Source organism: Marmota monax, unplaced genomic scaffold (assembly GCF_021218885.2).
Source record: "Marmota monax isolate L192 unplaced genomic scaffold, Marmota_monax_Labrador192_F-V1.1 WCK01_AAM20220418_F8-fsc00285, whole genome shotgun sequence".
NCBI lineage: Eukaryota > Metazoa > Chordata > Mammalia > Rodentia > Sciuridae > Marmota > Marmota monax.
This window is the reverse complement of record NW_026695045.1, coordinates 1,203,282-1,229,569: the sequence shown is the minus strand read 5'-3', so window position 1 is coordinate 1,229,569 and position 26,288 is coordinate 1,203,282. Positions and strand designations below refer to the sequence as shown.

Below are 26,288 nucleotides of genomic sequence, written 5' to 3'. Positions count from 1 at the left end.
ATGTGGCTGTCTAAGACCCAGTGCTTCAGAGAGAAGGTGTGTCTGCGGTCTCAGTGCTGTTCCCAGATGTCGGGAGCTGCCACATAGAACCGAGCACCCCTTAGCCTTGAGTGGTGACAATGTGGAGATGTGGCCAGCCAGCCATGGGCTGTGTCTGTCAACGATGAGCACTGAGTGCACAAAGTGGACTGAACCGACGTTGCCCCTCTGTCTGGGTGGGCCTTGCTCTGCCATGATTCCCACACAGCTCATGAGATGGGCATGGCCTCCCCAGATGTCAGTCAATCTGCTGACAGCAGACACCAAGAAGCCAGACTCAACCCCCTGAAACCTGACCCCATACCTCATTTGAATGGCTTTTTCCCAATAAAAGGGTTCAGCACGTGCTCCTCTCTTTCCATGGACCCCTAAGGTCAGAGGTCTCTGTGTGGTTATTTCGGGGAGCCCAGTTCACCTGGAGTGACCCTGAGTGTTTTAGTCATGAGATGTGACACCCAGGGTCCCTCCAGCATGATATGAGGAGGGGGCCAGCGTCCATGCAGGCCCTGCCTCACTGTCCCTTTGTGAGTGGCCCCTGTCCTGGTAGGGGAACACAGGGAGCCTCACCTGACTTCTCCAGACAGGATGGGGCTGTGGGAGGAGAGCACGCTGGAGGATTCTGGGTGTGAGTGCGGGGACATCTCGGGTGTTGGTGCCGTGAGCCCACCAAGACTCCCCAAGGGCTTGGCTGGCCAAGTAACCTGGATAGGTCTTCTCCCGCCTAGGTTTCCTGATCCAGAATCCTGCTGGCAGTACAAACTATGGACTCCGCTTTGGAGCCGACTTCTCACTGGCCACATTCCTAAAAATGCAGCCCAAATACTACTTTTGGGGACTTCAGCAACATTTCAGGTAAGCTTTTCCCACAAACTGCCCCCAAAGGGTGCTCCAGGCCCTGGGTCCTGCTGTTGGGCCAGCTGCTCAGGCCTCATGGAGCCTGCCCCTCAGAAGACAGCAGGAGGAGCCCCTGCCTGTGAGCTGGGCTCAAGTCCCTAAGAAAATACACCAACTCCCAAATCTAAAACTACCTTTATTTGTGGTTGGCTTGACGTAAGATGCCATCATCAATCAGCAGATTATAAAACTGTACAAGAGGTACGAAAATAGGCCGTTAACTCAGATAATGACCCTCAGATCATCAAGCTTTAAAAATACACTTAAAAGTTGTACAATCTGGCATTTTATAAAATATAAAGCTAAAAAAATTTTTAAGATTCCACAAAAAGGATTGTACCACACAATTAACACATACCAACCAAACATTAAACCATCCACAGAGAAGACATGGTGGCACAGATTTAAAAAAAAATCATCTAAAAATTAACAACTTACCCCGACCAAATTATTCACCCTTAAAAGACAAGACTACTGTAAGGCATCCGTCCATGGAAGGATAAGTAGGACTCTTCCTTTTCCAGTTTTGAATTGGTCAGGGGCACTGTCCAAACAGATGATGTGCTCTAAGCAAGTGCAACCGTGACTGGATATACTTCAGAGTAAAAATTAAATAAATATAAATAGGTTCAATAAATAGGTCATTGCAAAAAGAACACTACACAACGTCTGCATGTGAGAATGCCGCATAGTTGACCAGTAATGCTTAGGTGAGTGGGGACTCCCCCGTCACAGCTTTAGGGACACTGGGAAGGAATACTGTACCCACCAACATGGAGAGCAGGAGAGGCCCAGGTGGGAACTTTGGCTGGCAGTGTTGGTTAAGGCTGCTCCAGGGGGAGGCTCATGGCAGATGCGTCCTTTGTTTATTTTTGTGGGCTGGGGATGACACTCAGGGCCATTTTGCATGCAAGGCAAGCGTGCTACCACTGAGCCGTCTCCCCAGCCACAGAGGTGTCTTTTGTGGCTTTCCAATGAATACAGAAAGGACTTAGATGTCTACACATAAAACTGGAACCAGAGTTACTCACAGGAAATCACTATTTTATAAAGAAAACAAAGAATAAGAAGAGACAGATACTTTGGCTGACAAGATAATGGCCCGACTGGGGGAACTGGGGTGATGTGGGCTTCCTGCACAGAGGCCCAGGACCTTCTGCCAGGAACACCCAACTGACACCACTGCTCCCGGATGTGGAGGGATGAGCAAGAGAAGAGTGGTTTCAGAAATCAAAGAGAAGGGCTACTGTGCTGGCTCTTCTAGCACCTTCTAACCAATGATTGACTGAAGGAAATGAACAAGGAGCAGACAGACAAGGATCTAATGAACGGGTGGAGGATGAACAGTGGGCAAAACCACACCTGGCCAAAGCCCAGCTGCTGAAAAGAAGCAGCCAGGAGGGGAGGGCCCAGCAACCCGAGGGGCTGCTTCTGCGTGGAGTTCACCTCAACAGCCAGTTACTCTTTTACTGGGGCAAGAAAGACCTGCCATCCATAATGAATCACATTCACACAACGCCCCTCCACAGGCTCAGGTCAACCCTGACAAGAACCAATCCTCCAGGGTTGGTGGAAAGAAAGCACTTCCCTGGACCCCCTGCCCTGCAGACCTCCAACCCAATATGGGTCTGTAACTGTCCAGTGCTGTCTCCATGAAGAGCCTGTGACAGCCGCTGCAGTGAGAGCAGGGCACTTTCACGTGGATTTCACCTTCAGCCACCAGATGCCCTGCTGAGTGATAACGGCGTTCCTCTGAGTGCCAATGCTTTGGTGCCTAATGATGGATACGTGGTGCTCTTCAAAAACGGAGACAAAAGACTTAAGAAGCAGCAAGAGAAACGTGGCTCATGGGCAAGAGAGGCTTCACACACAGTCCAAGACAGATTTAAACGAAATACAGGGACCTCTGATTCCTAACAGATGCAACTCAATTCTGTCTTAAAGGTGAAGACAGCAGACTTCTAAAAAGCTGAGCAGCCTTCTGGGAATCACAGAGGCCTCATGACTTGGACTAAAGATGTACAGTGCTGCGGAGCCGTTCTGCCTCAGACAACCTCCTCCTTGCTGAGCAAAATGGGAAACTGGAATTCTAGACTCAAATTGGATTCACCAGATGATGCCCAGGTGTTTTCAAAACAAGTGCCTGAGTCCCTAGAGATGAGAAGAGAGAACAGAGGGATGGTGACCTGGCCAGAGCCCATGGACTCTGAGATGGGGGCAATTTTAAGGCAGAGGTGCAAACCCCAAACGCACATCCTTCCCCACTGCTGGGGTTTCTTCGTAGCACTGATGTCTTTGTGGGTGACTCTCACAAGCAGCTCTGGGAAGGCGGGCTGTGCCTATCTGGCTCATCTCTTTCTCTGGCACCTGTGTCCTGCCCAGTGCAACACAGTAAGTGCTAAAATAAAATGTGCTGGGTAAAGGGTTTGAGGAATTTGGGTGGTTAGCAGATCATCTATCTGTTGAGTGGAAAAGGCATCTGAAAAAGCTGTCTCTCAGTAAGTTGGGCTAAAACAGGGAGATGATGCCACAGCAGGCCACAAGAAGCTGTCTGGGTACTTCCCGAAGGGAAAACCAGCCAGGAGAAGGAGGCGAGCGGCAGCCCCAGCAGCAGGGAGTCCTGTTAGATCATGTGTGGCACCTGCTCCACTCCTGATGCTTTTTCGGGCTGTCACCTCTTGGACTCACTAGCAAAGTGACCTGTACAAGTCTACAGAGAGCACTGTGAAGGCAGATCAGGTACAGGGGACAGAGCCGGCTGTGTTCCTGACTATGTGACAGGAGACACCAGGGAGCCAACCAGAGTGCCCAGGCTCTAAGGTCATATGCGGGTTCTCCATGAGGTTAAAGATGTAGGGTTACATTAAGAAAAAGGCCACTTTAGTCATTAAGAAAGCAAGGAAACTGAATAGAAAGGCAGAATAAACTTTGGGTAAGCGACCTAATGTGAACAGAAGCAGAAAACCTCTCATGGGAAGCAGCACCCTGTGGCTGCGTAAAGCTGACAGTGCTGCTCTGACGTGGAGTGGCTGGACACTCAGCAGACCAGGAGCTGCAGGAAGTTCCCACAGAACATTCTCCCCGCCGCGGACCCTGACTGCACCGTAACCTCTAAGCTCTCGGGAGGGAAAAGACAGAAGTTTTAACTGAAACTAAAGTTAGAAATGAATATTGATTGATTTTAGGGGAAAAAAGGTACTGACATAATTTAGGGAACATTACTTTGACATTAGTACATTTACAGTGTTACTAGAATGTTTTGCTCTTCAGCATTGGAGAAAATGGTCTACATGGGAACACTCTCAAGAGGATGATGATTTTTGGTACCACACAAAATAGAAGATATCTTGCATTTCTTCCTCATGAGCAAGTCTCAAGTTAAGTTTCGCTTACTTATGCTAATATAACATTCTACAGTATGATCAAAATAGATTAAGATTTGCCAAGAGAAATACGAAAGCTGGCCCACAAAGCCCACATGACCCTGGGCTTGGCTCCCAGCTACAGGCTCTCACTCACCACGTGCATCCTGATCTGCTGACCCTAAGGCTACCTGGCTCAGGGTCTTCTATGCATAGCCAGGAGGCTCCCATTCAGTGGCTCCCCTCTGCTCCTGAGGGCCTGTCCCTGTCTGGTGTTAGCTGCCCTCCTTGATGGCTAGGGAACTCTTCCCCTCTGGCCCCAAATGGCCCAGGACACAATCCACCTCAGGGCCTCCATTCAGGCCCTGGTACGCTGCCAACTGCAGCCTCCAGAACAGAGTGTCCTCTTCATTTCCAGAGACTAGATACACCTCAGCTGCCCACGTGCATGGCCCTAACTTTACGCCCCATGCTCATGGCTTTGCTGCCTGGGGAAACACTGCTACCAGTAGCCAAGGAGCCTCTGGCTGCATCTGTGATGAGGTTCCTTTTCCCCAGGAGAACATCTCCAAACGTCCTCCTCCTCAGCACTCCTCACCTCTCTAGCCCACTCTAGCAGAGGCTGCACTTCCTGCATCCCAGCCTAGCTGGTCTCAGCCTGCAGGCCACACAGAATTCCTCTGCTCCCCTCCTGAAAGGCCCTCAGCTGACATCAAGTAGGAATTATAAAAAGAGACAAGCTGAAGTGAGTCCAACCAGCAGAGGGTCAGCGGTGCTCCTTTCACAGCCTCCTTTGCAGACATCCTTGGGCTACAAAGCTTTCAGGGCCAGCATCCTCCTAGTTTCCTATAGGTCATGAGGACCACCTCTCCCACTTCTTGGGGTCAGCATTATCGTCTGCTGGCTGCAGAGTGGGCAGCTCAAGGCACTTGGTTTGGGAAGCCTGGTCTCCCTGCTAAGCTGGGAGGCATCAAGCTCTGGACTGCAGAGACCAGGTCTGCAGTCACAGCTGGGTCACCAGAATGGAGGGACTGCCCTGGTCAGAGGGCATCTGGAGTCACTGGGGGCTGGGGCTCCAGGGGCTCGTGGAAGTAGTAGGGCTGGAAGAGTCTCTCGTGGCTGCACAGCTCCATGGCCCGGTAGGTGTGTGAGAGGAGGTGGGGGAAGCGGGAGGTGAAGTAGCGCACAAAGTCGTCGGGAAGGGAGCCCAGAGTCTCCCGCACCTCCACTGGGAGCTCCCGGTAGTGGTGTTTCTGCAGAGGGAGGCAGACACAGAGGGTTAGCAGCTAGAAGACACAGTGCTGGCTGCTTCTCTATACAGGAAAGGCACATCCCACAGTCCATCCCAATCGTCCTGCCTCCCTCCCCTCCTTTAGAAAGAGGCCTCGAAGCAAGCGAGGGGGCTGGGGTCGCGGCTCTGTGGCAGAGTATTTGCCTAGCACGTGTGAGGCACTGGGTTCAAGCCTTAGCACCACATAAAAATAAAATAAACAAATAAAATAGAGGTATTGTGTCCATCTATAACTAAAAAGTATTAGTAAAAAAAAAAAGCAAATGAGGTCCAGCCTGGGGACAACAGGTAGAGCCTCACACTGGAGCGGCAGGGGCAGTAGGTACACAGGCTTCCCATGAGGGTCAGGACCAAGAGAAGGTCCTGGCAGCTGCAAGTGGAATAAAGTCACCTAGAATTGAAGTGTCTATCCCACAAGGCATGGAGACTTCTGTGCCTGGGGTTGGGCCCTGTTTGAAGGCTACCTGGTGACAGCACAGGCCAAAACCACCCCTAGGCCCCCTAAAGACAAGAAAGACCCCCTCCCTGAATCCCTGGAGACCAGACCCTGTGTGAGAAGGTGCCCAGAGTGTCTCTGTTATAGTGTTTGTATGGTGGCTGTCAGTCAGAGGGTATGGGAGTCAGCAGAGAGACCATGAAGGACACAGCTCAGAGAGGCTGCTCCCCAGAGCTTAACCCTGTACCTCAACGTCCCTGGAGAAAAAAGACCCGTATGAGGGAAGAAATAGCCTCTAACTTGTCAAGTCCAGCCTCTGAGAGCCGGAAACCAGCATGAGGAAAGGACTTGTAGGGACAGATCAAAAGAGGTAGGTGCCTTGTGTGGCCACCTCCCCTCCCAGCACCCACAAGCCCTTCACCTTATTTCTCATGGCTCGAAGGAGATCTCTGACGGAGCCACCTTTGTAGGTTCTGAATTTACGCAGATCTAGAAAAACATTAAGGAATGAAATGGCTAAGAAATTAACAAATTTTTAAAAGAAAACAATTCTTAGAGTCCTGGGGATTAAGCAACTGGACTGAAATGTGACATCACTTTATTTATAGTCATAGGAGGAGATGCCCCACCTCATATCTGAGGGTTGCATTAGCATGAAGTCACCTCAAGGTTGCAACCAGATCAGAAATGACCCCCAGTCACTATCATTAACCTGTCACTCTAAGATCAAACATCAAACACATCAGTATGACCACACCCAAACCCCACAGAGTCTCAAACCCGAGGGTGGGATCTGGAGCTTGGACAACCTGCAGCTGCCATGTCCCTGCTAACTTCTTAGAAATGATCACCTGTCTGGAGGGGGACAGTGATGTTCTCCCGCCAGTCCATCTTCACCACGGCTCTCCCGCCTCTTTCTAACTGTCGCACTATCGGGCCATCCAGGGACTCCTTTTCTATTCGGTCACTCACGTCCTGCCAAGGAAACAAGGCAACAGATGCTGGTCAGTGTTAGAGATGGTGAGCGCTACAGGATGCACACGCTGGCCCACAGAATGGCCACTGCTATGTAGGTCTTAAAGAGCCTGTCATTCCTCTTTGGGCCCAGGCTGCTCCCAGAAAGTACCCTGCACCCTGCCTCACTGGTTCGCCGACTCTTCCCTGCTGAGCAACTATGTGTGTTTCTCACTAGGACAGGCCCACAGAGATCATCTCCACAACTGACCATGAACACACCTCTGGAATCTCTCTCTCTCTCAAACACACACAACCATGTTTACACAGAGCCATGTGTAATCTATATTTGCCAAAACAAAAAACGAAAAAAAAAAACAAAAAAAAAAACCTCTGTAATCCATTTGCAAACCATGCTTTATCTATCCATTGAAACATGCTCAAATCCTAACTAGGAGTGTTGTCACTCCTTATTTGAACATTGGAAAAGACAAGAAACCAAGCCTTCTTTTTGAGGGAAAAACTTGGTGGTGAGAACATGGGATCAGGAGGCCTCTTTAGATTCAAGCCCTGTGCTGTGTTTGGTTCTGGTAAGGAGAAAGAGGGTCAGGAGGCACCCTGAGTACCAGCCTCTCGCATCCCCACCTGTAAGCAGGTCACTACTGGAGGGAACGAGGAGCTATGAGCCAGATATGTTAACACCGAGCAGCCTTAGATAAGCTGTAGTTTTTTCTTGACAAAGATGAAGCCAGAATGGCTGAACACCTGATCTGTAATCCTAGAGAAAAGCCTTGGAAATGTTAGATTGCCATACGGGGCACAGTTGGGATGTGTTTCTGAGCTGACATGGATAGAAGCCAACTGTGTTTGCAAGACATGACTTAGAGATGCTAATCCTAAGCCATGGTGACGCGGAGGTCCCTTTGTGCAAAATAAAAAAAAAAAAATGTTTTTTTACTAGTAAATGGACACAATACCTTTATTTAATTAATTCATTTTTATGTGGTACTGAAGATCAAACCCATTGTCCCATATGCTAAGCAAATGCTCTATCCCTGAGCTACAACCCCAGCCCCCAAGTTTTAGCCTTATTCTATATTTTGCCATCGAAGTGGCCTAGACTTGAGAATTTGGAACAGTGATCAACCCTAATGCTACACACTGCTGCCCTGGAAGATGGCACTGGGCCTGCCCCTCCCAATCCAAACAAATGGTTACTAGCACCTGCTGTGGGCCAGGCAGTGTCCTCCCTAGGAGTTGGGGACAGAGCAGAGAATGAAGCAATCACTCCTGACCACAAGAAGCTTATGTTCTGGGGGCTTCACTATAGCCAAGGCCCCAGTGGGACTCTAAGATAGTGTGATGGTCACTTCTGAATTATGGTGCTTGCAAAGCTCAGCTCTGCCAAGACCCAGGAGGAGCCGCTCTATCCAATGAGGCTGCTCTTCAGAGCCATGCTGTGTCGGTGGGAGGCATCTGGGTGAGTTATGCTCAGGGCACACCACATGAGAATGGAAGCACAACCTCCACAAAGCCATCTGGAGATGTCACACAGTCACAAAGACTATCCAACCACCAAAAGCATTCACAGTCATTGATTCTATAATTTAATGTCACAGAATCTGTCCTAAGCAAAATGAGAGCTAAGCAGAGATTGGGTAAAAGATGACAGAATAAAAATCCAATATAGGGAAATGTTCAAATTTATGACACTTGAATGAATTTATATAATGCCTGAGATTTGCTCCAAAATAATCAGGAGTGGGAAGAGGGTGAAAGTTAGTACTTGTTGAAGCTGGGGAATTGGTAAAGGAAAGTTCTTTGTAGTACTTGATCTACTTTTTTTTGTGTATTAGCAAATTCCATAATATAGAGTTTAAAAATTACGGCACATCCATATGATAAAATAGTCATTAAAATTTTAGAACTCCAACATGAAAAATACTTAAAACACTAAGTACAGTAGAATAATAATAATAATAATAATAATAATAATAATTCCTAACTATATGTATGGTGTAACCCCAATTAAACTTTTACCAGTATGAAATAAATACATTAACCTGCTGCCATGGTTCTATTTTGGTTATACGATTCTGGGTCTTTTGTTTTAGTCTTTGTCCTTTTCTCCATTTTCAAAATCAGGAAGACATGAATGAAAGCTTGGGGTGGAGAAACAGACACATGTACCTGAAAGAACTGCAGCTGCTTTTCCAGGCTCCAGAAGAAAGGGTGTTTCAGAACATGCTTCGCTGAGGGCCGCTGCTGGGGATCCATGGCGATCATTTTCTCTATCAGCTCACGTGCAATGACGTCTTCTGCAAAGGAGGAAAATAGGCGACCCATTATTACACCCAAAGTCACAACGAAATACCAAAAACCTTTAAAATCTGCATACCTTTGAATGCAGGATTCCACTTAAAGGAATTAACTCCAATAAGATAATTAAAAACTCACACCAAACTTCAGCTAATAAAGGGGAGTCCTCTGTGTGTTTTGTGAGAGGAGTGATTGAAAATACCTAATACTGGGGACTTGGGAGACACTCTGTGTCTCCAGGTACTGGATGATGAGCTATTAAAATGATGGTGTGGCTAGATGTGGATTGACATGGAGAGACATTCAAGGTGAAGTTGAAAAATGAGCCTGTTGGGAAGTAGTAACTTAAGCCCATTTTATAAAAGTGTGCACATATTTCTAGATAAGTGATTGGTACTATATACCAAAAAGTTAAGAGCAGTCATCAAATACTATATAATGGAAATATTGGCCTTTATGATAATCTTTTCTTATAATGAATAAGAAAAATTAACCCCTAAGCAAAACAATAATTTAGTTTTAGTTTTTTTCAAGAGACAGCATTAGGCTATCATGGGCCATTAGAACCCAGTATACTCCAAAGTCAGGAAGAAAGACTTGTTGTGCCTGAGCCAGGAGAGTGAGGACAGAGCCTACCCATCCCAGCACAGTCATTTATGAACCACAGACAATTTGTCCTCTCAAATGCCAGTACAGGAAGAAACCTTAGATTATTCAAGCCTTATATCACAAGCTGGAAAAAAACAGGTCTCCAGAGGGGCCTTGCCCAGGGCACAGGTTCTGCAGGAACCTCAGAACTCCTTGGTGATCCAAGGATAACTCTAGCCATCCCTCCCCCAGCCCTGGTACACCTTGAAGCCCAGGGGGAGCAGCAGGAGTGTAGAGGCAACGCCAGACCAGTCCCCACCCACTCACCATGCTTCTCTGGGTGGAAGCACTCAAGGCTGTAGGCACCCAGGAGGATGTTGGCCTGCCGCTGCAGGGATTTGCCAAAGGGGTGGCTGCCCTCAGAGATGACGTAATAAAAGACGCAGCCTGCAGAGAAGATGTCCACTGTATAGGTCTGAAAAGAAACACAGGGCATGAGAGGTCTCAGACAGAGTTCTTGCCTCACTCACAGCTAGGGAGGAAGAGTACTGCTGCCACTTTAGCCCCCTGGAAGGTGTCTTGGGAGAATCAGCCGATAGATCTTAATTGCCCAGAGCAGTCTTGGTGTCATGGTCACAGTGGAAGAAGTGGACTTGGGAGCCAACTGCCTGGAATGCAGGCTCTGCCTCTCAGCCTTGATCACTGTGCCTCAGCTTCCTCATGTGTAAGATGAGGACAGTGATGGTTTGTTCTCAAGGGGTGTTGTGAAGACCACTAAATGCATTAATATGGAAAACGGCGACTTAAAAAACAATAGTGTTTGCCCGAAGGTGGCTCCCCTAGCAATTAGATGTTCTTTACCCAACAGCAGAGTCCTCATCGGTGGGGACCTCCGTGTTCACTTCCTGCTATGCCCTGGTGCCTAGAAGGTGCCAGCACATAATAGGTATCTAGCCTTTGTTAGTAAAGGAATCTGTTTGGGGTTCAAAATTGGCACCAGAAAGAAACCACCTGACAGGTTTCCAGTGAGGTCGTTTTTGACATTTTCTAATATCACCTCTCACTTATCCTATGAAACCGCTCAGTGTCCAGGTGAGCCTCTCTTTAAAGAGACTCAGTGTGTGATTTGTAGCTCATGCTCCTTAAGGTCGACCATAAGGGGGTCCCTGAACATGGCTGGAGTCCACACTGCTGGGCTCCACCTCTTATGTTTTCCACAGAACAGCTTGCGAGAAAATCCAGGGACTCTTCACTGCCTTCCATGCTGGAGAAAACAGGCCCTTAACAACGTAGCACATTCGTTCAGCCTCACCACAGCCTTGTAGGGTGAGCATTCCCAGATGAGGACATAGACAGAAAGGTTTGAGGACAAGCTCAGGGTCCCTCCTAGACAGTGACCCGCCAGGACAGGTCTTCTAATTTTACACCTGGAACACAGCCACCATTGTTGGATCTTTTTCCTGCCCCTGCACCTTCCCACGGTGCCGTGCCACCCCCCATGCCTTCTGCAGCTCATGATGCCTCTCATCCCCAGCAAAGGCCACACTGAGGGCAGGGAGGTTTCATTCTGTTTTGGCCTGTGGAGAGGCTGAACGAACTGCTACATTGTTAAGGGCCTGTTTTCTCCAGCATGGAAGGTCATGAAGAGTGCCTGGCTTTTCTCCCAAATTGTTCTGTGGAAAATATAAGAGGTGGAGTCCAGCAGTAGGGACTCCAGCCATGTGCCTTTCCAGACTTCCTGGGTCCCAGTTCAGTTCATCCCCAAATGTACTACTGCCATTTGTACTTGTCATTTAAATATTCCCTAAGCTGATAAAATATGAGTTCCACAAAGTGAGAGGTCCGCTGAATCTTTGGGAAGACTCAATAAAAGGGAGTGGCTACCAAACTGCTCTGAACCAACAGTACTGGACTGGGACACAAAGGATTCGGCTCTCAAGCCCCTTAGGACATGTTTAAAATGTCTGAGCCTCATCATAAGTGGCATATGAGTATTCGAGAGAAATGAACAACTTCAATCAGTCAGACCCAAATTTGAAAAAAATAAAACAAAACCTTGACCTATGGCAGAAATTTCCTATTATTTAAAGAACTACATAACTTGCTTTAAGTGAAAATGTGTTTAAAAGCTGGGTGTGGTGGTACACACCTATAACCAGCAACTTGGGTGGCTGAGGCCAGAGGATTACAACTTAGAGACCAGATTCCACTACTTAAAAAGAAAATGTCTCAAAATGAAAGAAAAAAGGGCCAGGGACATAGCTCAGTGGTACAGTGCCCCTGGGTTCAATCACCAGTACTGGGGAAAAAAAATGTATTTAAGATATGTGTGTATTTTCTTAATAATTCATCATTGTTTCTGACTTGTGATAATTGACAGGCTGCTGTCCCCAGGGAACTGGATAAGAGGGATTCTACCCTGTTTGTTCTGTTTGAGATGGCTCATCCCACCCAGTTCTGGATCAGGGAAGGGACAAGACGAGCCTTTGATGACTTGTGCTACAAAGAAAGATGTCCAAATATGAGCCCACTCTTAGCAAATGGATGCCAAAGCCAGCTTAACGGGATCTTGTTGGCCAAATTTGGGACATTTTAAGTATCAAAAGGAGTAAGGACAAAAAAAAAAAAAAAAAAAGAATGACTACCATTGACTATTACTTGAATCTTGAGTCCACAGTAATTAAGAAAGAAATAGAAAAGGAGTTAAAATTGGAGCTAAATACCAGATAATAAATGAAGAATTTCTTTGCAATGAGTGCTTCAGGAAGCATGGTCAATAGATGAAAGCCACCGGGTGAAGGACTTCAACACCCACTGTGCCAGAGGGTCACCCTGCACATGACTTGCTAACAACAAAAGGAGAAATGAACCTTTACAGAAGAGAGATCAGCAGACACAGGTGACTCAAGTGGGCATTACTAATAGGGGTACAATAACAAGGGTACAATTTGCTATCATATACTTCCTGATGTAGTGATTTGTGATTTGTTTTTGCCCAAAACATTTCACTGGAATCTAATCAGGCCTCCAGACCTAACATCTAGTTCACAGGAAATATAAAGAATAGAGAGAAATATTAAACACTGTCATAAAGAAATAGGCAAACAAACCCCGAACAAGGTATTCCTATCCTCTCTAAATGTCATCAACAAGAAATAAAATAGGTGGGAGACCGCTGGAATTTAGGAAGATAAAATCAAATGCGATGCAGAAGAATCGATGGGGTCCTGGTAAACAGAATCCAGCCCTAGAGAAGACTTTGGGGACTAACTGGAAATGTGAACTATTGAATGTTCAGGTGTGATAATGACATGGTGGTGACCAAGTAGAAGGTACTTGTTCCTAAGAGACACTGTTGCTGTATATAGAGGTATACAGGCTTGGAATGCTGCTACTTATATGCCAATAATTCAGCAAGAGAAAGACAAAGCAAATATAGCAAATCATCGACAGGTAGAAAAACATAGGTCACAATAACATTCAAATTTTCTGCATGTCTAAAACTCTTCAAATTAAAAAGTGGGGAAAACAAAAACAAATATAAAAAATAATGAAAACTGGAGGTTTGCTTATCCCACATACGCCCTGATTCCCCAGTTCCCCCAAATAAAAAATGTGATTTAAAAGTGATTAGAAGAATAGGCCAGTGGGCTGGGGCTGGGGCTCAGCGGTAGAGCACTTGCCTAGTGCGTGCAAGGCTATGGGTTTGATCCTCAGCACCACATATAAATAAATAAATAGAATAAAGATACTGTGTTCAACTACAACTAAAAAATAAATATTAAAAAAAAATAGGATAAAAAAATAGACAACTGCCCATATTTGCCTCCTCATGTATCTGAGTATGAGATAATATGGAAATGTTTGCATAGGAGCTTTCTGTTAAAGCAATGACCTTGTCCAGGAACATGTGCCTCAGCCCCCAAAACTTGAATTTGACGGTTCTGACTATGGAGGCACAATGACTGGGTCTGTGGTCTTCAGAGGCCATGTCCATCACTCACAGGGTTCTCCTTGCAGTCTTCACTCAGCATCTCTGGGGCAATCCAGCCTTCGGTGCCAGGCACCCCGGAACGGCGACTGAAGCTGTGCCTGCCCACCGCCAGCTTCTTACAGAGGCCAAAGTCAGAGATCATGGCCTTGATCCTGCCGTGTGCATTGGGCATGGAGAGGAGAATGTTGTGGGGCTTCAGATCTCTGTGAACTAAGAGAGAATTCCAGATTCATCCAGTGCTTACCATGAGCAACCCCAGCCTCCCATAAGGGGGAAATGGGTTCCTGTCAAACCCCAATATACCCACTATCCTCTCCAAAGGTTTTAAACTACGTAAGGTTCCCTCTTATATTCTAATCCAACTTGTCAAGGAACCACCTAGGCTCCCTCTTCACCCTTGTACAACTGTGATGTAGTAAACAGCTAACCAGGCAGACACCCCCACCTGGCCCCTGGGGAGCCTCTTACCAATGTTGAGGGAGTGGAGGTGTGCCAGGCCTGAGGTGGTCTGCTGCAGCAAGGTGATGGGCTCTAGGCCAAGGTGGGCAAAGTCCTTCTGCTCTACATACTGTAAAAGACACAATGGCAAGGTCATAGTGCAGCCCTCAGGACTTCTTAGATCCTGAGCTCATTCCTGATTCCATTATTACCAACATTCTCTATTGAAATCCATATTTCCCAACAGATCTCCTAGTTACAGACTGACTTAAACAAATAAATAAAGCTCCAATGTACTAATTTACAATAAGAAAGATAAGAAGGCGGGGGCTGGGGTTGTGGCTCAGGGGTGGAGTGCTTGCCTCGCATGCATGAGGCCCTGGGTTAGATCCTCAGCGCCGCATAAAAATAAATAAATAAAAATAAAGATTTATGTCTTAAAGAAAAAAGTTATTAAAAAAAAAAAAAAGAAGAAGAAGGCAAGACATTCAAGTTCACTGCCTCATATAGGTAAGCCTGCAGAGGAATCCAAATGATACTGAAATGTTTTAAGGTAAGCCTGGGAACAGAGTGAAATAAGTCTGCTGGATAACTATACAGTCTTCACTCATCAACAAGCAACCTCCAAGCACACACCAGCCATGTCCAGAGATAGGAATAATAACTGAACAGGTTCCTTGAAGGCAAAAGGGGAGACACATGCCAACTGCAAACCAAGACTGTCCAGGCATGTTCAGAAGACCACCCCATTAAAACTGGGGTGAGCTGGGTGTGGTGCACCTTAAACATGGATCCTCTTGCCTTAGCCTCTCAAGTTAAAACTGGCAAGAGGATCCAAGTTTGAGGGAAGCCTCCCCAATTCAGTGAGGCTCTAAGCAACTTAGCAAGATCCTATCTCAAAACAAAAAATAAAGAGTGTGAGGGACGGGGCTGGGACTGTGGCTCAGCAGTAGAGCAGTCGCCTAGCACGTGCGAGGTCCTGGGTTCGATCCTCAGCACCACATAAAAATGAATAAATAAAATAAAGGTATTGTGTACAATTAAAAAAATAAATATTAAAAAAAAAGAGTGTGAGGGATGTAGCTTAGAGGTAAAGCATCCCTGAGTTCAATCCCCAGTACCAATAAATGAACAAACAAATAAACACATACAACTGGAGTGACAAAAATATTCTACATTTGGTGTTTGTGGTTAAACGGATATATATACATTTGTCAAAATGCATTAAACTATACATTTAAAAGGAGTACATTTCATTGTACTGTAATTTTTTTATTTGTTCTCTTTAGTTATACATGACCGTAGAATGCATTTTAACATACCGTACATGTGTGGAGTGGAACTTCCCAGTTTTGTTGTACACAATGGGGAGTATATGGTTGTGTATTCATATAAGAACACTTGAAAGTTATGTCTGATTCATTCTACTGTATTTCCTATTCCCTCCCTCTTCCTTCCTTTAATTTCCCTGTGTCTAATCCAAAGAACCTCTATTCTTCCCCCAACCTTCCCCCTTAATGTGAGTTAGCATCTGCGTATTAGAGAGAACATCTAGTCTTTGGTTTTTTGGGACTAACTTATTTCACTTAGCATGATAGTCTCCTATACTGCAATTTCAATCAGGTTCATAAAACACAATAACAAATTGGCAATCCCTAAAACAACATCCCAGTTGACAGGGGAAGGGAGGCTGTCCACAGGGGCCATGGCAAAGCTGTCAGTGGCCCTTTGCACCTAAAGGCCAGTCATACCCACCTCCTGCAGGGTGGCTGCACACAACTCAATGGCAATATATTGGAACTGTCGGTCCCTCTCCGTGCAGAAATAACGGATGACATTCGGGTGCTCATCTGATTCTCGCAGCAACTGGACCTCACGGTCTGCAAAGCTAAAACACTCGGGGAGGATCCTCTTCACGGCCACATCACGGTTGTCAAACATGCCCCTGTAGGACAAGGAGCAGCAGTTGTGTTTGACTGGTGCAAGCAGGCTATGGACACCAGATGAGACTTATGGACCCACAGTGTCCTCCTGTGACATAGAGGTCACCTTATCAGACTCACAGTCTGACCACTAGCAGCCCCATGGACATCACTTCTCTTTTAGTACACAAGCTTCATGGATGTGGGTCTCACCTGCCATGGTCACCACTTTGATCCTGTGGTGCCCTTGGAGCCTGACTCTCAGCCTGCAATTGACAGGCACTCACACACTTGGTAGGAAGGGCACAGGACCGGCCACTCTACTCACCGGTACACAATTGTGCCCTCAGCTCCATGGCCCAGGACATCCTTGGGACAGAAAGAAATTTTCCCAACTATCACCATGCTGGTTTCCTCATCTGGCATAAAAGGAGAAAAAGAAGAGATTGTTTTAAACAGTTCCACCTAAAGAATTTCAAAGCTAAAATGACTGCCAGCTTCCTGACCTCTAATTAAGAGTTGGGATTTAAGAGTCTCCACACAAGGGCCAGCAGGGCTCACTGCCCATTTATGCCCAGGGCTACTGTCTCCTCCCCTGTATTGTTTCTTTGCATTATTGTGAACCTTCTAGAAATGGCCCTATATCATGTCATGGAGATAAGGTAAGCAGACTCTGCAGAAGGATGAGGTGTGCTCTACAGTCTCAGGTAGAATTCAACAGAAAGATAAAGCAGCACCAAAATGGCAACTGGCTTTACCTTCTTCGTCCTGCTCCAGGAAGGGGCCGGCACCAGCCTTGGAGACAGAGCTGCCAGAGTGCAGAGAGTGGTTGGAAGCCCTGGGGGAAGGGCTGGGGCTGCTGGTGCCTGAGCTCTCTGAGTAGGGGCCTGATGTGTCCAGGAGCTCGACGTCCTGGGTCAATTCTCCAGGAGGATGGAAGGGCAGCTGCTGTTGCTGCAAGAGCTGGATTTTCTCCAGTTCCTTTTGGAACTGCTGGTTCTGGAGCTGCTGCTGCTGATGCATGCTCTGCAAACAAACACATCCAGGTAGGTGTTGTGGTATTCCACAGGGAAGAAGTGGCTCCTCAAGGCAGGGGACCAGGTGTACTTTATGTGACCCTAGGCATGGGACCAGAGAGAAGCCACAGAGAGGCACAATCTGTCCAATGACTGGAGGTCGTTCTGCCAGTGCGACCCTTCCCAGTATGGCCATGCCCCAACCTTGGAGGGGCCAGTGGAGGTTGAATGGCTGCCAGGCAGAAGCGAGAGAGGAAGTTCTACCCTGGGTGAAGGATTGGCCCAGAGGAAGGGGCTTCTACTTAATCCTAGAATTCAGGAGTTTTATGGAAGTCTGGGAGTTGTTGCAAAGGTGACACTGAATGGGGAGGATGTTCTGAGGTGGGAGGCAATATGGTGCGTGGGGCGAGGCCAGTTCCCCACAGCTGTGTGCTTGATGGAGGTCAGCGCCTGGGTGGCCCACAGAAGGCAGCTAGGAAGCTGGGGCTTGGAACCTCACTGCCACCCGCCCCAGCCACATGGCTGTGGCAAGGCAGCATGGGGCTTCATCTATCATGCTGCCTCCCTGAACCCTCACTCCTCTCCAGCACCCTGAGAGGTCCACTCTAGCATCATTAGAAGAGGCAGTAATCTGTGATCACTCTTACTCGGCACAGGAGGATGACTACAGGAGCCGGGGTGCAGCCACAACCCACAGGTGAGTTTTCTAGCTCCCTTTCTCTTAACCTGGGGTTGAAGTCCTGGAAACACCATTTACTAGCTAAGCACCCTGGGAGAAGGCTTAGGTTCCCAGAGCCTATTGACCTCAAAAACTATCAGGTGAATAGACTGTCCACAGAAAGCAAAGTGTGTGCAGGGTTTGCTGTCCCGGGCCCCCGAGAGCTGCCTGAGTACTGCTGCTCTGGGGAGGCAACACTTGATGCTCCATGGACTTGCTGGAGGGATCAAGGTCTCATCCCACCCGCTGCCCACTCAGTGGCAGAATTTTTGCTCAATTATTTCCAACTGAGAAGTCAAAGGAATCACCACGCCACCTTTTTTGCTCTCACTGACCTAACAGGCAATTTTCAAGGAAAGAAAGGGTTTTGTTTATTATCCCTGTTCTTAAAAAAGAAGGCATAATTAACTACTCAAAATGATCTGAGGGCAGGTTTATAAATCAGCTCTTACAATCTGTTTTTTAAAAACATTAAGATTTAGGTACAAAATTGTCCTTATCTAGAACACTAGCATCTCTAACTACAAAAAATTTTTTAAGATAAGCAAATATTGACTTTCTTTCTTTTCTTTCTTTTTTTCTTTTGTGATACTGGGGGTTGAACCCAGCAGTGCTCTGCCACTGAGCTACACCCCCAGTCCCCTTTTTATTTTGAGTCAGGGTCTCACTAAGTTGCCTAGGTTGGGTCTTGAACTGATGATGAATAGCTGGGATTACAGATGTATACCACCACATCTGGTTAAAATATTGACTTTGAAATGTGAAAAGAAATGCATTGGCCATTTTTGTCTGATAAAGATGATAGGTGGAGAACTGCAGGAATGGACTGGGCAGTGGGGTGGGGGTTGGGGGGAAGGCTGAGCTTTACCAGGGGGTAGGTGATGATGAAGGCTACCCAGCCAACCAGCAGGAAGGTGCTTAGGATGATGGTAGCCATGTCCTTGAGCATGGAGTCCACAGGAGCCTCAGGCTTGGCAGGGGCATGAGCCAACTTCTCTTCCACATCCTGAGACACAGTGGTTGGTGCATTTTCTGTCTGATCCACCAGGTTGATAACCTTGTGTAGGAGAGAATCACTATGTCATTGCAGAATTTCTGGCCAGATATAGGTGAGGTAAAAGATCAAGAGAATCCCTAGTTATAATAGGACCCTTCTCTAATGTGCTGGATTTTTTTTTCTGAGCTCATCAAAGTCACATCATCAGATAACTGTTGCTTCTTCCAAGGCAATGGCTCTGAAAGACCACATGTTTCTACAGTGATGTTACCATTGCTCAAAAACATATTTCAAAGCAAAATACTTTTGCAAGTGCCTTTAGACTCTGACATTATTTCTTTCTCTGTGTGTGTGGTACTGGGGATGGAACCCAGAGCCCTATGCATTCTAGACAAGCACCCTACTACTGAACTACAGCCCCAGCCTCTTTTTAAATTTTTATTTTAACACAGGGTCTACTACATTGCTCAGACTGAACTCAAACTTGTGATCCTCCTGCCTCAGCCTTCAAGTTGCTGGGATTACAGGTGTGTCCCATCACATCTGACCTGATATTCTTTTGAAAATGTTCAATGAAGGCAAAAACTTCCTCCTCTGACCCTAGATTTGATATCTGGAAAAACTGAAATCATCTGTAACAACATCTGGTGAAAAGCTGGCAGTCAATATGATGATACAATTTCACACTGAAAAGGAAAGCCTCCCCCTCCATGTGCCTATAAAGTAATGAAGCTGCCTGTTTCTTTGACCCTCCTTCCCTCCCTCCCTTCCTCCCTTCAGTGCTGAGATGAAGTTGCTTTCTTACACTGCTTATAAACTTTTGTTGTAACTCCAGAACTAAAATAACTTATTCAAGAATTCTACTATTTTCCCAAAGCTTTTAAGAAGCACCAGAAGTCTTTGTTAAAGAAAATTTTATTTAGAAAGTTCAAATCAGATAAAGCTCCAAGCTCCTCAGAATCCCTGAGAAATGTGCTGGTCGCCTCTCATAACACCCAGTACTCCAGGTACTTCCTCTTCTGTTTGCCCAACTAGATGAGCACACAGCCTCCCATCCCAGTGGGATTCCCTACCCAATGGCTGTGAGCCTCCCACACCATTCTCTCCCCTGCTGCTCCCTGGGCCCTCCCAGGCACTTCCGCTCTGCTCACACCTCCACCCAGTATCTCCCACTGTGCATGGGAAGTGTGGCAGCATGGTATGTAGCAGGCGGCTGAGGAATGTTTGCAGAGCGTGTGACCAGCAACCATACTCATTTGGCTATATCTGCTTGAGAATGTTTGTTTAAGGAGTCAGCCTCATTACTGCCTGAGCGAGAGTATTTTGATGGATTTTAAAAGAACTGTGGCTAAAGATCAGATGGTTAAATATATAAGTCTGGACTGTGGTTACCTCTGGGTGTTACGTTAAGGGTATTGTCTTATTTTCTTCTTTACAGTTTTATTTCTAAGTGTTCAATAATGAATATGCACGACTTTAATAAGCTCTTAGGGCAATGCTATTCAAATCACTGCTTTAAGAATCAGTGTATTTCTCCAACCTGGCTGCCTCCAGAGGTGATGGATAAAGACACTGTGCCCTGAACTCTTAAGAGACCATGATCACCCTTTGCCTCTTGATAAAACCTAAGTCTCTCAAGTGAATCTGTTGTGGCCTTGGGCTCCACATCAGCAGCTGCTCTCATTCCTGACCCTCCCCTAGCCCAGGCACCTTCTCCATCACTGGGCTCCCATTGTAGGGCAGCAGCTGTGAGGTCCAAATGACTCAATAAGGACTTCAGCTGGCGGTGTGGGGTCTCCTCCACAGAGCACCTGCTGTGTCCTCAGAAGGCTGACCTGCAGGGGCCAGAGCCATGGTCTCCCACACCTCTGGTTTCTGACTGGGTGAAGCCAACAGGGAGCACCAGCAGATAAGACAGAGGGGGGAGAACGAGGAGTTCTGCTGGGTTGAGCATCCCTCCATCACAGCTCTCAGCTCCTGGTCTGGGTTCCCTTCCACTCTCTCCCCTTCATGAGACCCCCGGTACTGTCCACACCTGTCTGAACAGCCCTGCCACTAATAAACTAGGGTAATTCTCAAATTACCCTAGTTTGTGTGGGCCATCTCTCTCAGCTGAGACCCTGACTAGCACACCCTGTCTCCACAGCCCACATCAGCACTTCAGGGCAGCTGCTACCTGAATAACCTCCCTGTGCCCGAGGTACCACTCTCCAGGTGCTCTGGGGCCCTGCCAGACCAAGCCTCTGCCACTTCAAGCAACCAAACCAGGCAACTGTCAGTAGTCTGACCTTGGCTTCATAAAACTTCAGGTCTCCCCTCTTCTCCAAGCCCTAACCCCTCCAACAGGCTTGTCTGAGACTTGGGAAGTGGTTCCCTTTTGCCCCTGGCTCATTTCCTTCAGCTCTTTCCCTGGCAGCCTTGGATCCAGTGGGGCCTGTCTCCCCACGGCCCAACTCTGGGCATCCCAGCCTCATTCCTACCCAGGCTCTCACCTCTGCTCTTCCCTTCCTTCCAGGACCTTCCTGCTCCCACCCATCACGCCAAGCCCACCCCATTCTTCCAGGCCTGCTCCCTCCTGGGCCTTTCTTGTACTTTCCTTCATGAATTACTTCCTACTCCTCCCCTACAGCCTTGAACAGTTTATCTCCTTTGCTATGGATTCTGGTGCGGTCCTCTCCCCTCCAGATAGACTGTGAGCTCTGAGGCAGGGCAAAGTCTACTGCCTTATCCCCCAACGCCTGGCAGGAGAGCCAGCAGCTGGCCACTCCTCACTTACGTCCTCAAAACTCTTTTTCTCAGAATCAGCAGGAATCACATTTTCCCGATGTTTGGGTAGATTGTTGGGAAACCTCTCCAGCATCTTGGTAGATGCAGACAGCGGGGTTTCATGGTGTCCTGCGAGAGGAAACAAACCTTGATTGAGAACAGTTTCCCAAGCAGTGGTGGCATTCAACACTAAACTCAGGCAACAGTCACCACCTGCTGAGGTGTTCCACAAGGCAAACCCTCACATCTACAAAGTGAGAGAAAATGAGAGGCAGCAACCAAAAAAATTTCGTCAAAACAGAAATGTCATTACTTGGTAGAATATAGTACTGTGGGTCTCACAGTGAGAATAAAGATGAGAGGGTCTGAGATGTTTGTGAAGTGTCCCAAAGTGAGGCCTGTGTGGGTTCCGTGCCCAGGTCACAGGTGAAGTGTTAGTGTAGTCCAAGGAGCTCTTCTTCCACGCTCTACCCAGCACCATCACTACCCAGCTCTCTTCTGAGCAGCACAGCTTCTCAGTGCACTGCCAGCCCCAGCCCCAGCTTCTGTCACTCATAAGACAGCAAGAGAGCACATCTGCCAGATGGATGTGGGGTGTCGCAGCTCTCTGAATGCCCACGTACCATTCTCCTCACAACTAGTTCATGACTATCTATCATTCAATACACATTTATTGAGCATCTGCTGGATTCAAATTACCATAAGAAAAGAGAGGTGACTAAAATAGGGACCTGGGATATCAAGTGGTTTGATAATCTACTTATCTCAAATTAAATGTCTCCAGTGTGGCCTAAAATGGCCAGGCTGCCTCCTCATCACGGCTGCCGGCTGTCAGGCTCTATTCTGTTTTCTCACTTGGATCACACCTCACTGATTCAGGTTTCTCTCACCTTACAACCTCTCCATTATTCTCCCAAACCCATCAGAAGCTGTGACACAAATGGGAGAAGAAAACTAGCAGGATCTAGTCTAGGCTGGGTGTTTCTTGACCTGGAAAATCCCCCTGCAGTCCTTCATCCAGCCTCCATCTCTTTAGGTCAGTTCTCCACCTACAGTCTAACATCATCTTGAAAGGAAACCCACTTTTGAACAATTACCAAGGATCCCTGAGACACGCCGGTGCTCAGGGGCAGGGTCTCCCACCTTGTGACTACCCACTTCAGACCCCTGGTATGCTCAGGAATCTGAATGTGAATAACTGCAGGTAACTGAGGCCACTGACAAGAGAACTACAGCTAAGAGAAATGAGGTGCCACACACCACTCTGCTGCAGCATCCTATCCGCCCCTTTCCCCAACGCTCACACTTAGTGCTCCCACCTGTCTACAGGACGCCTACCAAGAGGGTGCTATGGAAGTCCTAAGCCCAAACTCCCCACCTCTCCTACAGTTCTTAATAGTACCTGGCCTTTGTGATTTATTTATCTATCAGCATCAATTAGGTCCAGACTCCAACAAGCACATGGCCAGTCCCTGCCCTGGACCTCCGGCACCAGGCCCTCTAGGGCTGGTCCATGCCTCATTGACAAAGCTTTGGGTGATGCTGGGAGCACCACAGGTCAGGACCACTGTTTAGGGCAACCATAGACTATGCCTCTCAAGCTCATGAGGCTATTCTGTTTTTAAAATGAGCGTGAACTTAGGGTGTCTTTAATTTCTTTCACAAAAACCAAACTGAAGGAGATGTAAAGGGGTACAACCACATGGCCCTACTCTGAAAGAAGATTGTCTGTACTCTCTCTGCCTTATTTAAAAATGACTACCTGTGGAGTTCCTCAGAGGGTACCTCAGAATTGTGAGATCCTTATTTAACTACTTCTTTATAATTTGTTAAGTCCTACTTTTCATTCTTGGACAAACCATTTTAAAGGGATCTAATTTTACAACTTAGCCATAAAGACCTTCCCTCATGTTTTTTTGTATTCTCCTCAGTGTCACTTCTTCATCACTGGCAGGCAGTTCACGTACCCCTTAACTGGTACAGAAAACTGAAAAGCCTTGTAAGTTTAATGGCCTCTGCTCAATTAGCTATTTTTTTTCCTACCATGGGTCCACTTAGGCATACATCCCAAATTACCTCTGTAAGAAAAGAGTAGAAATCTTTAGTTGTCTCCTTTGCCTATTATTTGTTAAAAACAATAAGGAAAAAAAAAAAAAACGGATACAAGGAATCAGGAGGAAGACAAAACAGAGCTGGGAAACCTGTAAAGGGCACCTCAGGGCTCAGGCACACCAGGTTCCCCACCACAGCTCCTAGGCACACAGCTCCGTCTAGACCCACTGCCTGGTAGGTCATGATGCTTCCTAGGTATCGGGTCTCCCAGCTGTCCTCATCCCTGTGCCAGAGCTCTAGCTCTCACCTCTTTCTGCAGGTGCCAAGAGGAAGAGGATAGGGAGAAGAAGCCTTGTTAACTTGCATGGCATTCTGGCATCCCTACCAGCCTTCTGGCCTGCCCCACTGGGATTCATCCCTACCTTCGCCTGGGAGACAGCGCCATTTGGAGTGTGTCTTTGTGTGTGTGTATGTGTGTGTGAGAACAGGGAGAGGGAGAGAGAGAGAAGGAAAAATAAGAAGAGCAGACGGGATTCAAGAAAACTCCATCTTGCTCTAATTACTTAGGATATTTTCTGGGAACACAAAGCCTCTCACCTGTCAACTCCACCTCTAACCCTATAACCTCTGGCAGGGCCTCCAGTTCAACCTCAGGACCATTAGTGATGACTGGCAACAACGGAAAAATAAAGGAAAAGAGTGGGGCTTGGGGCAGCCTTTGACCTTGCATGGCTTTCAATTCTCCTGGTCTTAACCTCTTCTCACCTGGCTCCCACACTCACATGAACTCCAAGCCAACTTCCCATAGAAATAGTCTCAGTTTTCTTAGTTATAAAACAGAAATAAGAGGATTCCTTATACAAGGTCACTGTGAGAAATTAGACTTTTTTTTTTTTTTTTTTTTTGGTGTTGGGGACTGAACCCAGGGCTTTGTACATGCAAGGCAAGCCCTCTACCAACTGAGCTATATCCCCAGCCCCAGAAATAGACATTTTTATGTCAGGTAATTACACAAAGTTTATGTTACTATGAACCTGAATTTTGGAACACTATATAAACAATTTCTGAGAGCTCTCACCTCTTTGATAACCTGGCTATCCTGTTTAATCTCCCTGAGAGTAAAATATGTTCCAAGGTCTAAAGACCACCTTGAAGTGACAGAGCACAGTGCCTTCAGCCAGGAGCATTAGAAACCAGCAAGGCCAGCTTTTGCCCACCAGGAGGCAGTGTGCCATCAGCTAAGGCTGCCTCTGGAGACCAGCGCTTACCTATCAGGAGCCAGTAATTCCTCAAGTAGTTGAGCTTGTTCTTCCCTTTGAGTCCGGGGTCAAACTTGAGGTCTGTGCTGGGTGTGATCACACATTCCCCTTTGTCCCCAATGGTGACACCATCAGTCTGGGGGCCTTCCAGCAAAGGAAGAGTGCTGCCACGGGGCTGTGGAGACACAGCATGGTGAGCCCAGGAGCCCTTGAAGGAGAGCAGGTTCCCCAGGTCCCGCAGCATACCTCCCCGACCATTATCCTGAGCCTTGATAGATCTGCCATGCCTCCAGATGAGCCTTGTCTAGTGTGGGGCTCTAGTGTAGGACACTCAGAGCAAGACACAGGGGCCTTAGGACCAGGCAAGGGAAGCTGCTTTCTCAGGACAGGACTGACACCCTTTCAGTTCTTAACCTGGGTTCTGAGGACCAGCCAGTGTGTTACAGGGCTCAAGAAGCAATGATGAGAAGATCTAAGTGAAGGAGAATGAGTGGCTGTCTACTAGTCACAACAGATGCAACTCATGGAATCAATTCCATCTAGGTGCCCAGGTGGCTCCAGCACTGTCCTGCTAACACAAGCAGTGACCACATCGCTGGGAAGACAAGGTATACAACCAAAGAGCCCAGATACTGGAAGGGTCAGGGTGAGCCACTGGGATCATAATCCTCAGACATTCAAAGATAAGACTGCTCACAGCAGGCTAGTGAGGTCCACAGAGGCTTGGGGAGGTCACAAAGAATGTAAGGGATTTGAATTAGGGAAAAGGAAGAAGGAAGGGCATTTGAAGTGTGATGTCAGTCCCAATAAATGCTCAGATGAAAGATGAACAGGGAACTCTGGGCACCGGAGAGAAGCTGCATTTGGCTACACTAACAGGGTGCTGCAAGTACTTGGTGGTCCTGGCTTGAAGAGGGCCTGGACCGGGAGCTTAGATTTGAACACAAGAGCAACATGGAATAACCATGCTTCCGGCTTTAGAAGGCTGCTTCTGTTGCATATCTTGCTTTCAAAATAGAATATGGGATGTGCAGAAGCTGCTCTTGAAACTTTCAGCTCTGTGTCTCATGTTCATAACTAGCAGGATGTCCTATGTAATTCAAAGTTGTTCTTTGTGGAAAAGGAACAAAAGGCTGCATCTGCGAGCCCCACAGAAGACTCACCACAACAGCGACCCCCTCATGCACCATGGAGGGAGAGGCATAGAGGCTGGTGGAGTACTTCCCAACATACAGGGTGGGCC

The 26,288-nt window shown here is 47.2% G+C and overlaps 1 protein-coding gene across 2 annotated transcripts in view; it reads right to left on the bottom strand.

Moving 5' to 3' along the window:
* Positions 1–1,049: 1,049 nt before the first annotated feature.
* Ern1 (endoplasmic reticulum to nucleus signaling 1) overlaps positions 1,050–26,288 on the bottom strand; it is an 86,691-nt gene continuing 61,452 nt past the window's right edge. For both annotated transcript variants that reach the window (XM_046427735.2, XM_046427734.2), the window contains 14 exons: positions 26,209–26,287; positions 25,055–25,220; positions 21,745–21,863; positions 18,840–19,028; positions 16,996–17,263; positions 16,566–16,656; positions 16,071–16,260; positions 14,346–14,445; positions 13,888–14,087; positions 10,211–10,358; positions 9,167–9,294; positions 6,874–6,997; positions 6,444–6,511; positions 1,050–5,548 (listed from right to left, as the gene is read on the bottom strand). In XM_046427735.2, coding sequence (XP_046283691.1) covers positions 5,336–5,548; positions 6,444–6,511; positions 6,874–6,997; positions 9,167–9,294; positions 10,211–10,358; positions 13,888–14,087; positions 14,346–14,445; positions 16,071–16,260; positions 16,566–16,656; positions 16,996–17,263; positions 18,840–19,028; positions 21,745–21,863; positions 25,055–25,220; positions 26,209–26,287 — 2,083 coding nt within the window. In that variant the 3' untranslated portion in view covers positions 1,050–5,335. The remainder of the gene's footprint in view (positions 5,549–6,443; positions 6,512–6,873; positions 6,998–9,166; positions 9,295–10,210; positions 10,359–13,887; positions 14,088–14,345; positions 14,446–16,070; positions 16,261–16,565; positions 16,657–16,995; positions 17,264–18,839; positions 19,029–21,744; positions 21,864–25,054; positions 25,221–26,208; position 26,288) is intronic.